The sequence below is a fragment of the Crinia signifera genome, chromosome 1, assembly GCF_055691185.1.
Source record: "Crinia signifera chromosome 1, ASM5569118v1, whole genome shotgun sequence".
NCBI classification, from domain to species: Eukaryota; Metazoa; Chordata; class Amphibia; order Anura; family Myobatrachidae; genus Crinia; species Crinia signifera.
The window spans coordinates 158,969,097-158,985,702 of NC_139217.1; the positions used below are offsets into that span (position 1 = coordinate 158,969,097).

Here is a 16,606-nt window from a genome sequence, read left to right on the forward strand (position 1 = left end):
GGTCCAGGCTGGAGTTACTCGGCTATGGCAAGCTTATTCCCTGACATGTGATAAATATCACCTATCCCCAGCCCTTCTCTTTCAATTCCATACTTTCTTACACGTGGTCTTGTAGACGTAGGCATATTACTTGATTTTAAAAGGAAATGCTTTTATTTGTCAATTAGCTACAGTATATCACACACTGTCCTATTTCTTGTGGACAGATTCACATAATTGTTTGAGGTACCCTAGAGAAGAGACATACTTCAGCACTTAAATCAGGAGGCATCATCGCTAATTAAGCAGCAAGTAGCTAAGTCCTCTATCAAAAGTACACGGAAGTAAAACTAAATTTTTACATAGTATTTACCTTCTGGAATATCAGACTTCCTAGAGCGGATTCTTGGTACCACAGCGCCTATTAATTATTATTTTGTTACTGTGATACACAAAGCCACATTTCCTATCTGGCATTTTGGGCCAATGACAGAAGGGTCAATGGCCTGATAGGCCGTTGCAGCCCTGCAGAGAGACAGGAGCTGGTCGAGGAGCTCTGCTCAGCTGCCCAGCTCAGAAATAGAGACTGACAGAGCAGCTCTGCCTCTAAGTGTTCTGCTTGGCCACCTGACGGACAGGCCAAACAGTACTTTGCTAGGGCACACGCACACACGCACACAGTACTTTGCCAGGGCCGTTTCCCATCACCAGTCCATCCTTGGTGCTACATACAGTAGTTGAGGTTCCTAGCAGATTGCTTGATAATATGGTGCAACAGATGTATACAGAGCCCAGCTCTCAAACTGAAGATTTCAGATTTCTATGTTAATTAATTTCCTGTTCTTTTTATTACAAGAATCTAGTAACATGAATAGATATGAATATTATAGCTTAGCTAAGAGTTTGATTTATACATACTGGGGATCTCGAGTACATAAACCTTAAATACTAATTTTATTCATAGACAATTTGTTTTAAAACACACTTTAGTAGAAAATAATTCTATTCAGTGCCAGCTATAACGCACAGGGGACATTTTTACTTGGTTTGCTTTTGGAATTAGCATAGGTAAGTAAAGGTTTTAAAAATCATATTAACTACTGCTAGTTGTAATTTATAATCAATTACATAATTTAATATAACACCCTGCGTTTCCTGGGCGTACCCACCATGCGAACACAGCTGCCCGCCCTGTTCTCGGACTGGACACCGAAAGTCTAAGTCAGCCCAGATTGACTTAGATTTGCGAGCATGGTAGAACCCACTCTACGGTTGTTGATGCAAAACATCCATTCGCAAAGCGGCAGGGATATTCGCTGGATGGTGGGCATTCTCACGACTGGCTTGCTAACCTGCAAAATACAGCTGAATCAGGCCAATAGTGTAGTACTTTTACCATACGTCCTAACCATCCTTACTTTTCTGGTCCCCTGGTGGCAGTAAAGTTAGGAGAGCCCCTCTTACTCTCAGTTTAGCACCAGGAGAGAGGGACAGGTGGTATGTCAGTAGCTCACAGAGTTCCGGGTATGGCCACACATTAGATAAAATCAGGAGTGGTTTGCAATCACTGCACTATCCATAAGACTGCGCCTCTCCCACATCCCTTTTCCCAAACTCGTCCCTATTTACTGCACCCAAAGTTGTGAGGTATGCTTTTACCAACAATAAATCTGATTATTATGCCAAACATGCATTATTGATCCATTGTAGCAAATGAGACCTGCTTTGGCATTATCCATGCAAGCCCATCTTTGTGAGCAATCTGGACCCATGAGGTGGCTATTAATAAGAACTATAGTGTGCCCTCTCCAGATTTGTTTCATTTGGAGTAAGTTCAAGGATACCGATGTGTCTTCACACACCTAGCATTTATAGGTCATGCAGTGCAAGATGCATGAAATGAATGATTCGCACCGGTATTTATTCACACCAAAAATGCACCAAAACACCATTCTATCTGTACCTGGGAAACCTGGTTGCGACTTTTTTGCACAGGAATTCGTTTTAAATATGTATATATAGTTGCAGATGAGAAAACGGAAATTGAAAGGCATGAGAAAAAGCTGTGGCCGTTGTATTACATTCATATACAGATTCAGACTAATTTACAACCAGATGTACAGATGTTTCTAATCAAATTAATCAGTCCAGTGATATAAAGTATTATAATGTGACTAAGATGCACATTCTAGCAAAAAAAAGATGTTAAGCACACACCAAGATGTGCAAGACCTAGCTCGCTTAAAAAGGTCTAATTGGCACGACTGCAATAACAGCATACTAACAAGTGTCCAAGAAGGAACTGGGTGAAATCGAATGAGCCGCGTATCTTGGTTTTCCTCCGGTAATTAGAGTTGACTGAACATCACAAAGAAGTGGTGACTCCCCCAGATGACACTTCAAACCATGTTTCGATTTTGTTTGCATTTTGTGCATTTTGGCTATTTTCTTTCACTTTTTTTTATGTTTATGGAGTCTCTTATGGGGAAATCATGGTATTCAGACCCTTTCAAGGGGTGGGCAATAAGTGGCCCACCAGCTGTTTATGGACTACATATTCCAGCATGACCCCTGGAATATTTGTTATTTTGCAATGCTGAAACTGATGCAATGCATGCTGGGATGTGTAGTTCATCTACAGTTGGAGGGTCGTTCATAGCCCACCCTGCTTTAGAAGGTCTTGGATGCAGGGCCGGTGCAAGGCATCTGAGCCAGGGGGGCTAGTGATGCTTCTGCCGCCGAGTCGCTCCACGGAGGAGGGGACCAATGTGTACTGACAATCCAGCTATTGTGAATGACAATGATTGTATATTATTATATACAGTGTGCTCCTACACAGTATTTGAGCAGTAAATTAACAGAAACAGCGATTGACTGAAAGCCTTATTCTTCCCCATCAAACAGTAGATATTACCGCTACACACCACAAAAAGTTTCTAATGTTATTAAGTCCTCGGGAGAACTAATTCACTCACTTACTCCATATGATCGGAACACTATGAACTATTTCCTGGAGTGAGCATTTGTATATAAACCAAAAAGAAAAGTTTCCTTAGATTTTCATCTAAATGAATTATTTAAACACAGAGACACTGACATGAAGGTGTCCTACTTTATTAGTAGGAGTCCTCCGTATTTCAAGAACCAGCACTGGGCCCAACCAGCCAGAAGGGTAATGCCACAGCCGGGGGAGACTTTGTATATAAGTTCCCCGGCCAAAGCATTCACCCCCTGACTGGTCAGCCTGGGCAGGGATCCTGAGGAAGTGGGGAACCCCCAATGAAGGCCCCCCCTCCAGAATTTACCTGCCCAGGCTGAAGCCCAGGGCTGTCCCCAATGCCCCTGTGCAGTAGGCACCGGGCAGATGTTTGTGTAAAAAATAGAACAAACTATTGTGTAATGTTGTGGAACTACAAGTCCCAGCAAGCCTGTACCACATGCAGGGACTTGGAGAACCACAAGTGCCAGCATGCGGGGCATTAAAGGGCCCGCTGAGACTTGTATTTCCACAACAGTACAAATACTGAAAAAAATCACACACACATATCATGCGGGATTTGGCCGTACGCCCCGCTCGCACATGCACAGAGACGCCTCTGCACATGCGCAGACACAAAACATTGGCGGGCCGAACGCACGCGGATATATCCGCACCGACCAGAATAAGGGCCATGGATATGTAAATTTCAACAATCATTGATCCACTTTTCTACCACCTAGAATCTTACCCCTGAGGAAGTCATAATGACGGAATACGTTGGGTGTTGAATTATGCGTTAGTGGACTGTACCATTGCATCAAATTAATTGAAAAGGTTTATTGTTTTTTTATGCTTTACCATGTTTTATTAAATTTATATAAATCTTCCAAATTTGTTTGTAACAGTTATGGACACTGCTCATAAATAAGTCTGATGGTGGTGGCACCATCTAAGGTGCACTCTATTAATTGCTCAATGTCTCTCTCTTTTTTTTCCTCCACTAACAAGAGGGACATATAGAGTTGCTGCCAATTTACGATTAGTACATTGAAATGGTTTATTTTTCTTCCATATATTTATACATTTTTTAAGCATGTCTCCAATCCAGTTTTACAACAGTTCATTCAGACCCCATGATTATTTGCATTCTATTACATCTAGAACCCTGACTGTAAAATCAATAGAATCTCGCCAGTATTACTGACCAAACTGAAACATCATCCATAAATTGAGAGTTTCCCAAACTTCCCTAAATCACAGCACCCTACAGCAGCGGTTCTCAAACTGTGGGTCCTGACATTTTCAGCATGTGGACGTGACTCCATGTTGCTGACCATCATGCTGATGACTTTTCTAATATCGGTTAGTGATTCAAGGAGTCTGAAAAATCTGTTGAGTTGTCTGTTATTTTAGACTCCTCACATAGGGCCTTATTCTAGTTCACTCTTTCGGATGCGCGTTCGTTCGGAAATGACCGAACGCAACGCACGTCAGACCTTCAAAGAACACACGCCTACATGTTGTCCGCATCCGTTCGGACGGACTTTCAAAGAAGAGGGAGTGTCTTCGGACTGCATCCACACGTCTGTGTGCGGTTGGAACTCAAAGATTATGCACGGTCCTACTGCGTCCGAACGCACAGGAAGCTGACCATACGCACTGAGTTGGCATTTTTGCGCCCACCTCACAAATCTATTCGGAAATCATGCTTCCCCCATATTACACACTTATCCAATTATGGTACCTCCTAACATATATATTATTTATATTTGTAATCAATTACTTCCTAATTGACACTTAAACACATTACTTCCTATTGAGATTAACCCTTACATCATTTTAAGTTTTATTAGTTCATTGTTAGTTATTAGTTCATTGTTGCACCTTTACCTGTCTTAGTGGATCCAATTGAACCTGTGGAAAGTGTTTAATTAATCAGTAATGACCAAAGGACTGGATTGTATTGTGCTGAGCTGCGAGTATTTAAGGTGCGGGCGTACTAATTTTGCGATCCGAATGCCTAGCGCATGAACCATTGCCTTCCGAGTGAAAGCTGCTTGTTTTCACCGTAGATTTCTGCCGTGTTGGTTCGCTTGCGCTATGTGTCTGGTCCGAATGCACGCCTACCACAGTTCATGCACTCCCACATTAATGCCCAGTTTCCCCACTTTAAAACAGCGCCCTTATACACGCTCACATGACGCCCATATTATGCCCATCTTTCCCGAGTGTGTTCGGTGGACATATGTAGACTGTATTGTTGAGAACAATTGCGGAGACACAGCGTTGCACATGCGCATTGCGTTGCTTACGCATGCGCAGTTAGCTAAAAGTCGCCGTCCGAAAGAATTCGGAACGGACCGCATAAACCAGAATAAGGCCCATCATTTTTTGCCACCCCAATGCTGCCATGTATGTGCGGTCTGCTGCCTACAAATGTGACTTGATGACCTTCTGCAGAAAGTTGCTAGGGTCCTGTAATTATTCTTATTGTCTGATGGGGTCCCAGAGCAAAATCGTTTGAGGACCCCTCCCCTAGAGTATCAGCTTTATTTCATGGCAGCCCTAGGAAAAAAGCTTCTTAATTAAGAATTCTGGAAAAATTATTGTGTTAGGTAAATTAAGCCTACTGTACATGACATTGATCGGTTCAGTTATGTATTGGTGGATGACCTACCACTTCAAGTTGACCATATTTTATGATCCATCATAAATCATTTGATATGGCCCTGGAGCATTAACCTGGAGCACCCTTGTAAGTGGCCCCATGGCACCCAGTTTGGGAACCATGTGGCAAAATTATCCCAAATAATCACAACAAATGTGGAAAAAAAGGTCGGCGGAAAAGATGACTTTGCAAAAAACTAAGATTCAGGATATTATACAGTACATAAGGCAGTAAAAATACATAAACATTTACATTTATTTATTATATAATAAAGCATTAGTTTACTTGCATAGAAATAGCATCTAGGATATGTATAAAACACACCATGAAAACATAAAAACACAACAAATTTATTAACCCTTTGAGTGCCAACATCTCTGTGAAAGCTATGTAAAGCGCAACGGAATATGCTGCGCTATATAAGAAACTGTTAATAAATAAATAAATAATAAAGATGTGCAAAATATCTGCTAAAAATGCCATTATTGCTCACATTTGTAATATAAATGCAATTAAAAAATACTACATGTCATTATGATGAATTCAATTGTTTGCTTGCCAATTTTCACAGCTATCCTGACAAATTCACTTGGCCCTCAAAAAGTTAAGCAGTGATTTAAAAATAAAAATTATTTAAGATATTTTTGCTGATGATTTGTAAAATGCATGAGTCTTGCGGTTTTAAAAACCACCAGCCAAATAATTGAAAATCTGTGGATTTTATATATCCCTATGTGATTAGTACACCTGCAAGACTTTAAACACAGTATTAACATCTGTGCTACTGGGAACATCAAAAAATTAATTGTATCTCCATTCTATGTATCCATAAGCACTGAGAAAAGGAAACCATTATTAGAAAGAAGATATGGTACTTGTTTCCTAGCACGGCCACAATCGTTGGGATCGTGTACCTTTAAGTTAAGGTACACGATCCCAACGATGGACCCGATTTCTTTTGAAATCAGGTCCATTTTGCCGGCAAAGGTAAAAAATCGGGGGCATCGCGTCGGTCGGGACCATTAACATTGGTCCCGACGCGACCGACGCGATGCCCCGGATTTTGCCATAGGCTTCAATGTTAAAATATTTTTTAACATTGAAATCGTGAGCATCGCGTCGGTCTTGTGCCATTATAATGGCACAAGATGAGATGGACTTGATTAAGTCCATCTCACATTAAAAAAAATGTGAAGTGGGCCAATATGACCCATTTCACATTATATATGGCCCCGTTGTCACCCCACGATAGACGCCAACCCGAAGCGTGGCGAGCGCAGCGAGCCCGCGAGGGGCGGCGGTGCGCGTCCTCCGACCTTTTCATTCCCCCTACTATCCACGTCGGCGTGGAGTCGAGAATATATAGTGTGGCGAGCGTAGCGAGCCACCGAGCCCGAAGCGTGGCGAGCGCAGCGAGAAGTTATACGCGTCCGCTCACCACGCTTCGGGCTCGGTGGCTCGCTACGCTCGCCACACTATATATTCTCAACTCCACGCCGACGTGGATAGTAGGGAAATGAAAAGGTCGGAGGACGCGCACCGCCGCCCCTCGTGGGCTCGCTGCGCTCGCCACGCTTCGGATTGGCGTCTATTGTGAGGTGGGGTTTAGGTGGGGGTCTAGGGAATATTTTACATTGACTCCAATGTAAAATCGGGTCCCAGGGACCCGATTCACATTTGATTCAATCAAAAAATTGTGTCGGTCGCGTCGATCGCATCGCATGCGACCAAATCGCATGCGATGCGATCGACGCAATTTTTCCGACACGACCACCCGGATGTAAATCGGGGTGGCCGTGCTAGGAAACAAGTACCAAAGATATTCTATTTTGGTTTAATGCCAATATATGAGGTATATCTTTAACAACAAATTCCATCTAGGTTAAGAAACTAATTTACAGGGAAGTCCCAAAAGACAAAGGGGGTATTCAATCCCAGGTCATGACTGTTGGGACGTCCCAACAGTCATGATGCTGGTCCGTCTTGGGCCACTCAACTGAAATTCGGCACGTGGGATTTAATGTCCCACCTGCCGAGCGCTAAAAAGGGGCATGTCCATGAGAAATGGCCATGAGCTCGACAATCCATGGCCTTTCTCAGCAAAAATGAGCCTAACTGCTTTTAAAGTCGGGTGTGTTCTGCTGAGGTGCCTTTTCAATGCTTTCTGGAAAGACAGCATTGAATAGGCACCTGCCGCTATTTCCCCCATTGAGAATAGTGGTGTGGGATTGAATACTCCTCAAAGAAACAACATATTGTTACATTTTTAACACAAAAAACAAAACAAATGAGAACATCACAATGTAGGCCAGATGTGACCCTTGAAAAGTGATCAAATGGAGAGTGATAAACCACCACAATAACAATTGTATAGTTGCTAGAGCATAGTTTCTTTGGGAACTGTATTCATGCACATGTGTAAACATACATCTATCCTCCATCCGCTACAATAGCGTTACACACACACATGTAAATGTTGTGTGACTCGGTAGCGCTGAGCGTGGTTTAATTGGTCATTTACCATTAAATTGTGTCTTCTCACAAAGCGATGCACACAAGCTGCTTATGCTGATTAAAATATATGTGGCATGTCTATATTCTGTGCTGTACTGTGGATGAATCTGCATATTAAATTCTAGTTTTACAGTAAAACACTGTAATCTAGCAACACCAATGCATGGCACGACTAGAAGGGCTATTTATTGCGCAAAGAGGCTAGATGCACGTGGCCACATCCGTCCGTATGTTTAGTGTTCAGTGGAATAAAAATACTCTGGAAAGAATATTATTAAAAAAATGTATTACAAAATGTTTTTATTACTACTTAATATTTTAACACAGGGTAGCCCTTTATAGAAATTCTTAGTTCAACACAGTAATGAACATATTCATCAGAGCCCTTGAACCATCAAATATGGCAACATCCAATAATCACTCTCAGTTCTAGCACAGAGAAACACAATCCCGCAATAAACCGTAAACTAACTTTCCAATTTATAAAGTATGTACTAGATATCACAGCGCATTGAGAGATCATTTGGATTCTACAAATTACATTTTGCTGTGTATTTTCAAGGATCAGGAACCATAGAATTAAAAAGGCTAGAGCAGGGCTGGGCAACACCGGCCCTCCAGATGTTAATGAACTACACATCCCAGGATGCTTTGCATTAGTTTTGCTATGTGGCCATGCTGAAACTGATGCAAGGCATGCTGGGATGTGTAGTTCATTAACATCTGGAGGGCCGGTATTGCCCAGCCCTGGGCTAGAGGCTTGCATATACTGTAAAGCAAGCCTAATGCCCTAAGAGTTTCCAAATGAGAATTACAGCCATATCCCATTGCTGTGTACATAACTCTAATGCTTACAAATCATAAGCGTTAATGTTATTGGAAAATATTTTCTTGTGCATTGGAAAATGCACGAGAGCTGCAAATAATTTTTATTAATCAAATTATATTTATCAATAAAGTTCTATCCATCGTCTTCATAAATCCTTATTAGGTGGTACAAGGAAAAAATCCCTATGAAGCATTGTCCACCACCTTACCTTAGTGAGTACTCTATTGGGTTCATTTACTAAGATGGGAGTTCTATTGAAGATGCAAAGTTGCCCAGAGAAACCAATCAGAATCTACTTCTTATTTATTTATCACCTTCTAGAAGATAATAAATATAATCTGATGGTCAACATCCCATCTTCAATAAAACTCCCATCTTAGTAAATGTACCCTTATGTGCCATGTATGCATATCTGCTAGGTTACATATATCTCCAATTCTTGTTCAACTGTGCATGCACAGGACCCACGCTACCCATGTGCAGAATGTGTCCTGAGTTGTTGGAAGCAGTGCGGCTGTAAGTTTAGGGCTCAGATGACTGCTGGCCATGCAAATGATCCAGTGCTGCTTCTTTGGATGCAACAGCAGATCGCAGAAGCCAGCAAGAGGCACCTACTGCAGCATTAGCATATTTTGTTTTGTGCAGCAGCTGCATTCAAAGACACAGCTGTTGTGTGTTCTGCATCTGTCTCCGATTCAGGGTCAGTTACTAGTAACAGGCCACATATAGACAGCTAGGGTGTGGTATCTGAGAACTTTCATCAAGCAATAACCGTATGAATAAAAAAACCAAAGCTTTATTTTCATTTAATATATAGACATAAAGTGGACTTACGCTGCCCATTCCAGCTTCTCATTCTTGATAGAGTTGTACAGGGCCTATAAAAAAAGAAAACAATGATATTTTATAATTAATATTCCTACATTGTTGGATATTAACTAATTTATTTAGTCCTAAAGTAATGTCCATAACACAGTGGTTCCCAAACTGTGTGCCTAGGCTCCCCTGGGGTGCCTCGGGACACTTGCAGTGGTCGAGAGGCAATTTAAATTATTTATGGTCAATGTAAAAAGGCAAAAACGTTGCTGGTGGCTACCAATAATAAAATATGTGGACAAACAGAAGCTAATCCTGTCACTCACCCATAAATAAACCTACGTATGACATACAAAACAATTTACAGAATTTACAATTTACACCCCTTTTGGACTAGGGGTGCCGTGAAAAAAATTCTGATGCTCTAAGGTGCCGTGATTTCAAAAAGTTTGGGAACCACTGCCATACCATGATAAGCATTTGCTGCTGTATAGTATTTTTTTTACTGTATGCCTATACACAGTAAGAGGTGTTCGTCTTGAAAGGTATGTACAATATATTTATTTAGATGTAAAACACGGTAACAAATCTTACAGGCAACACTGTTCCCTCTAATCTCTTTTTTCACACAAAGTATGGACTTTGGTTATATATCAGTAGATACAGTTTTAATGTGCTTTTACTTTAAGTAGTTTATGTGAGTTCAATCACAAAAGCTACACTATTTGTAACTACACTTGTTTAATGTGCACCGGATGTTAAATGATCATTAGCCGCAGTTAATAATCGGGTGCTTACTGATCTACCGGGACTATTGAAAACATAGGCTGGATCCTGTTCATTGCATAGGGAGAGCGGCAGTCCAGGCAATTGGAAACCTTTTCATGTCCAAGTGCTGGCAGAAGCCAGCCTGAGCAATATCCTGGATCCAGCCAGTGGTTTGAATGGATTCATCCCGCTGTGACATATCTTAAAACCTGTGTTCAGTGACTGGGACTGTAACCAGGAATGCAGTCTGAAAAGGGTTTAATTACACTGTCTTTGTGAAGAACCATTGTGTACATTTGTTATCTTCAGATAATGCAGAGCAAAGTTTTCCTGGATTGAGATGGAAAACTGTCAGCCAGTCTCATTCCGCCAGGAGATCAAGACATACAGTAGAAGCTACATTGAAGGATTGACTGGACAGCAGTCTTCTTCTTTTAACACCATTCTCTACCAGTCTACTGGATATGTATGACCATTACAAAGGATCAGTCCTGAAACATGATTTGCTATAAGGTGACATATAATGTACAGTAACTATGACCCCTTGTGTTATGGAACAACTGATATATTGTGACTTCCATCAAAGGATTAAAGTGTTAAATAAGCATACATATTCTTTATATAGATATTTTTTGCCATAATATATGTTCATGCTTCAAAGTTGTGAGGTAGCTCAGTAAACGAATGACTTGGTGCTGAAGCCTCTGCATCTACTACAGGTCGACTGGCATTGGGCAAATATCCTGTGGGTGCTCTGTATTGTGGCAATTGTGTGACAAAATGACATGCTTTTATACAAGTTTAGAGTACTGGCTCAGACCACATGCACTGTACATACACATGGTCCATAAAAGTGAATTTGCAACTTAAACATTTCTGGATTTTAATTACTGTTCATGCTTTATCAATTTTTTTTTTAATTAGGGGAAAGGCAGAAATCATGGTGGTAGATTCAAAGCAAATCTATATATTAAAAGCAATATCCAACATAATGTAATTTTTTTTAAAATAGCTTGCAAACAAAGCAGAGAAATGCAAAATGATTCACCATGAATAACACAGCCATATCGATAACCCAAAGGGATATGCTGTATTCAAGCAATTTTTTCTAATTGGAAATTTTGCAATGAAAAAACATGGCTATAGAAAATACCAGTTAATTTAATGATGAAAAATATAACACAAATGTACACTGAACATGTGATCTATATAGTAACACTGTGGGTGAGTTTAGAAGCAAATGTAGCTTACAGAAACATACTGTGTCTATATTTTATAGTAATGTACATAATATTATATAGCTAGTTATACATGGAATTTCTGTACACCTCCTGTATATTTATTTTACAGTTAGCCAAAGAGGACATTGGATCCAATGACATCACAGAGGAATAAAGCCACAGTGATATCACTGACTCCTAACACATGACCATCTCTATTGTGTGCACCTAATGCAAACACTCTGAGCGGCCCTTTTATCAATTCACATAACAGGACAACATAGAATAAATAGGGGGAAGGCCTGACCATACTAATACTAAAGTATTTGTCATGCAGGGGTGGATTGCTAATAGATAGCACAGGGAAGATTCCCGGTGGGCCGACGTGCCTGTGAGGCTGCCTGTGGGTGGGAGAGAGTGACAGACCGGTGGTGTGAGAGGATTAATAGAGGGTGGCAGGCGGGTGATGTGGGTGTGTAAAGGGACAACTTTATGGAAATCTGTCTAGGGCCACTTTAAATTCCCAATCTGCCCATGACACAAGTTAAGAGCATTGTAGTGTAATTAGCATAAAGTCACAGACACAACTGCAGGAACAAGTACACAAGTGTGGCTGCAACTGTGTCCAACTCAGAATCAGGCCCTATGAGGAAGCAGTCCACCCCCTCAACAGACCCTGCCTTCAGAAGAGCTGCTTTCAAAAATTTCACAGGCTGATTTTCCATCCCAATCCCCAGAAGAGCAGAGTGAGAGCCCAAAGAACAATAGTGGCTGCAACCTTTGTGGCACGAGCAGTTCTGCTACTGTACATGCCAATAGGATTGAATATTGTTTATACATATTGATTAATCACTTCTCTCATTAATCTAGTAGTGTGATTGTGTGTAATATACGCTAAAGGCCAGTATTTTTTTATGTACTATTTTTTTATGTTTTTATGTACTATGAGTGTTCCAGCACGTGCTTAGCTTTAGAGCGGTAGAAATTTGTTTATGGCATGGAATAATTTACTTACTGAAAATTATTACCAGCATTAGAAGCCTCATTATAACACTTTATAGTAAAGGCCCATACACACTGGGCGACTTTAAGCTGAAAGTCGCTCAAAACACCCAGTTTGAGCGGCCTTCAGCTCAAAGCTGCCCAGTATTTATGCCCCTAAGATGAGCGGTAAGCGCTGCTGCACGCTCCCGCATCATTGCCGGGAAAGCCGTTCATCTGCTGCTTATACCAGCATATGAGCGGCTTTGAGGACGGCTTTGCATAGCGCTGCGCTATGCAAAGCCGTCCTCTCCCCTCCGTCGGCACCCGGCAGGGGGAAAGCCGCTCAGTGTGTATGTACTGAGCGGCTTTCCCCGCAGCGATGATTGACATCATCGCTGTCCATACACGTTGGGCATAGTCACTCAGTGTGTATGGACCTTAAGGGTTACATTAGCAATAGGTTATCAATAATTTTAAACTTTGCTGGACATAAACATTACAAATGCTAGTTGTATATTCTAGGCAATGCAAACTACAATCAATTTACTGTTTATTACACTGATTATTTATTTAAATTCCAGATAGGACATATCCTAAAACACGGCAAATGTACATAAGTCTGTTATATTATTATTATATTATTAGTCTATATTTATAAAGTGCCAACAAATTATGCAAACTCTACATTAAGGTGATTAGCAGAAGGAAAAAAACAAATAACAGAGGCTACGGCTTGGCTGAGCTGCTGTAAGAATGGTGATAGAGAACAGATATATAGGTTTCTTTGCAGAAATGAGTCTTAGGGGTAATTTTAGGGAATATTAAGGCTGTGGAGAGTCTTATAAGGAGGTGTGGACCGCAATAAAAAACAGCTGCATTAAAGGAGTCTTGAAGTCGTACGTGACATGATGCAACTACAGTATGTGTGATTGGAATTTGCAACTTAAACATTTCTGGATTTTAATTACTGTTCATGCTTTATCAATTTTTTTTTTTAATTAGGGGAAAGGCAGAAATCATGGTGGTAGATTCAAAGCAAATCTATATATTAAAAGCAATATCCAACATAATGTAATTTTTTTTAAAATAGCTTGCAAACAAAGCAGAGAAATGCAAAATGATTCACCATGAATAACACAGCCATATCGATAACCCAAAGGGATATGCTGTATTCAAGCAATTTATTCTAATTGGAAATTTTGCAATGAAAAAATATGGCTATAAAAATACCAGTTAATTTAATGATGAAAAATATAACACAAATGTACACTGAACATGTGATCTATATAGTAACACTGTGGGTGAGTTTAGAAGCAAATGTAGCTTACAGAAACATACTGTGTCTATATTTTATAGTAATGTACATAATATTATATAGCTAGTTATACATGGAATTTCTGTACACCTCCTGTATATTTATTTTACAGTTAGCCAAAGAGGACATTGGATCCAATGACATCACAGAGGAATAAAGCCACAGTGATATCACTGACTCCTAACACATGACCATCTCTATTGTGTGCACCTAATGCAAACACTCTGAGCGGCCCTTTTATCAATTCACATAACAGGACAACATAGAATAAATAGGGGGAAGGCCTGACCATACTAATACTAAAGTATTTGTCATGCAGGGGTGGATTGCTAATAGATAGCACAGGGAAGATTCCCGGTGGGCCGACGTGCCTGTGAGGCTGCCTGTGGGTGGGAGAGAGTGACAGACCGGTGGTGTGAGAGGATTAATAGAGGGTGGCAGGCGGGTGATGTGGGTGTGTAAAGGGACAACTTTATGGAAATCTGTCTAGGGCCACTTTAAATTCCCAATCTGCCCATGACACAAGTTAAGAGCATTGTAGTGTAATTAGCATAAAGTCACAGACACAACTGCAGGAACAAGTACACAAGTGTGGCTGCAACTGTGTCCAACTCAGAATCAGGCCCTATGAGGAAGCAGTCCACCCCCTCAACAGACCCTGCCTTCAGAAGAGCTGCTTTCAAAAATTTCACAGGCTGATTTTCCATCCCAATCCCCAGAAGAGCAGAGTGAGAGCCCAAAGAACAATAGTGGCTGCAACCTTTGTGGCACGAGCAGTTCTGCTACTGTACATGCCAATAGGATTGAATATTGTTTATACATATTGATTAATCACTTCTCTCATTAATCTAGTAGTGTGATTGTGTGTAATATACGCTAAAGGCCAGTATTTTTTTATGTACTATTTTTTTATGTTTTTATGTACTATGAGTGTTCCAGCACGTGCTTAGCTTTAGAGCGGTAGAAATTTGTTTATGGCATGGAATAATTTACTTACTGAAAATTATTACCAGCATTAGAAGCCTCATTATAACACTTTATAGTAAAGGCCCATACACACTGGGCGACTTTAAGCTGAAAGTCGCTCAAAACACCCAGTTTGAGCGGCCTTCAGCTCAAAGCTGCCCAGTATTTATGCCCCTAAGATGAGCGGTAAGCGCTGCTGCACGCTCCCGCATCATTGCCGGGAAAGCCGTTCATCTGCTGCTTATACCAGCATATGAGCGGCTTTGAGGACGGCTTTGCATAGCGCTGCGCTATGCAAAGCCGTCCTCTCCCCTCCGTCGGCACCCGGCAGGGGGAAAGCCGCTCAGTGTGTATGTACTGAGCGGCTTTCCCCGCAGCGATGATTGACATCATCGCTGTCCATACACGTTGGGCATAGTCACTCAGTGTGTATGGACCTTAAGGGTTACATTAGCAATAGGTTATCAATAATTTTAAACTTTGCTGGACATAAACATTACAAATGCTAGTTGTATATTCTAGGCAATGCAAACTACAATCAATTTACTGTTTATTACACTGATTATTTATTTAAATTCCAGATAGGACATATCCTAAAACACGGCAAATGTACATAAGTCTGTTATATTATTATTATATTATTAGTCTATATTTATAAAGTGCCAACAAATTATGCAAACTCTACATTAAGGTGATTAGCAGAAGGAAAAAAACAAATAACAGAGGCTACGGCTTGGCTGAGCTGCTGTAAGAATGGTGATAGAGAACAGATATATAGGTTTCTTTGCAGAAATGAGTCTTAGGGGTAATTTTAGGGAATATTAAGGCTGTGGAGAGTCTTATAAGGAGGTGTGGACCGCAATAAAAAACAGCTGCATTAAAGGAGTCTTGAAGTCGTACGTGACATGATGCAACTACAGTATGTGTGATTGGAAATACAGGTAGGATGAAAGATATTAACGGACTTATATGAAAAGCTCAGAATTTCTTTATGAAGTATATATGAAAGTGGAACAGGAAAGAGGCAGGAGAGCCGAGATGGCAAGTGTACATGCTCAACATAGGGGGATATTCAATCACCGTCGAGCATCTCCCGTGGGGGAGATGCTCGACGGGCCCTATTCAATGCTGTCTTCCCCGACAGCATTGAACAGGGTTTCCTTGCAGAACGAGCCCGACATCTCTAGCTGTTGGGCTCGTTCTGCCGAGAACAGCCGGGAAGTGACGAGCTGCCGGCTGCATCTCGTCACTTCCCGGCCGCAACTCGCGGCCACGCCCCCTTCTCGTCCCGCTGCAGGCGGGACATTGAATCCCGCCTGCATGTTCTCGGTCGAGCTGACCGAGAACGGGACTGGGTCACGGCAGGCGAGCAAGCTCGTCTGCCGTGACCCGAAGATTGAATACCCCCCTATCTCTTTCAAGCAGTGGTGCTCCCAGTACAACAGATACTGTACTAATATAATATTTACTACAGCAAACCATTTACCATGTGTATATAAAAAATTTACAGGACATAAATTTAGGCCATGTGCACTTATTTATTTTTATAATAGTACAGTACTTTTAT

General features: G+C 41.1%; 1 protein-coding gene across 7 annotated transcripts in view; it reads right to left on the reverse strand.

The window, feature by feature from the left end:
• Positions 1-16,606, reverse strand: part of PSD3 (pleckstrin and Sec7 domain containing 3) — a 525,478-nt gene that overhangs the window by 84,735 nt on the left and 424,137 nt on the right. For all 7 annotated transcript variants that reach the window (XM_083175230.1, XM_083175238.1, XM_083175249.1 and 4 more), the window contains one exon: positions 9,805-9,848. In XM_083175230.1, the coding sequence (XP_083031356.1) occupies positions 9,805-9,848 (44 nt within the window). The remainder of the gene's footprint in view (positions 1-9,804; positions 9,849-16,606) is intronic.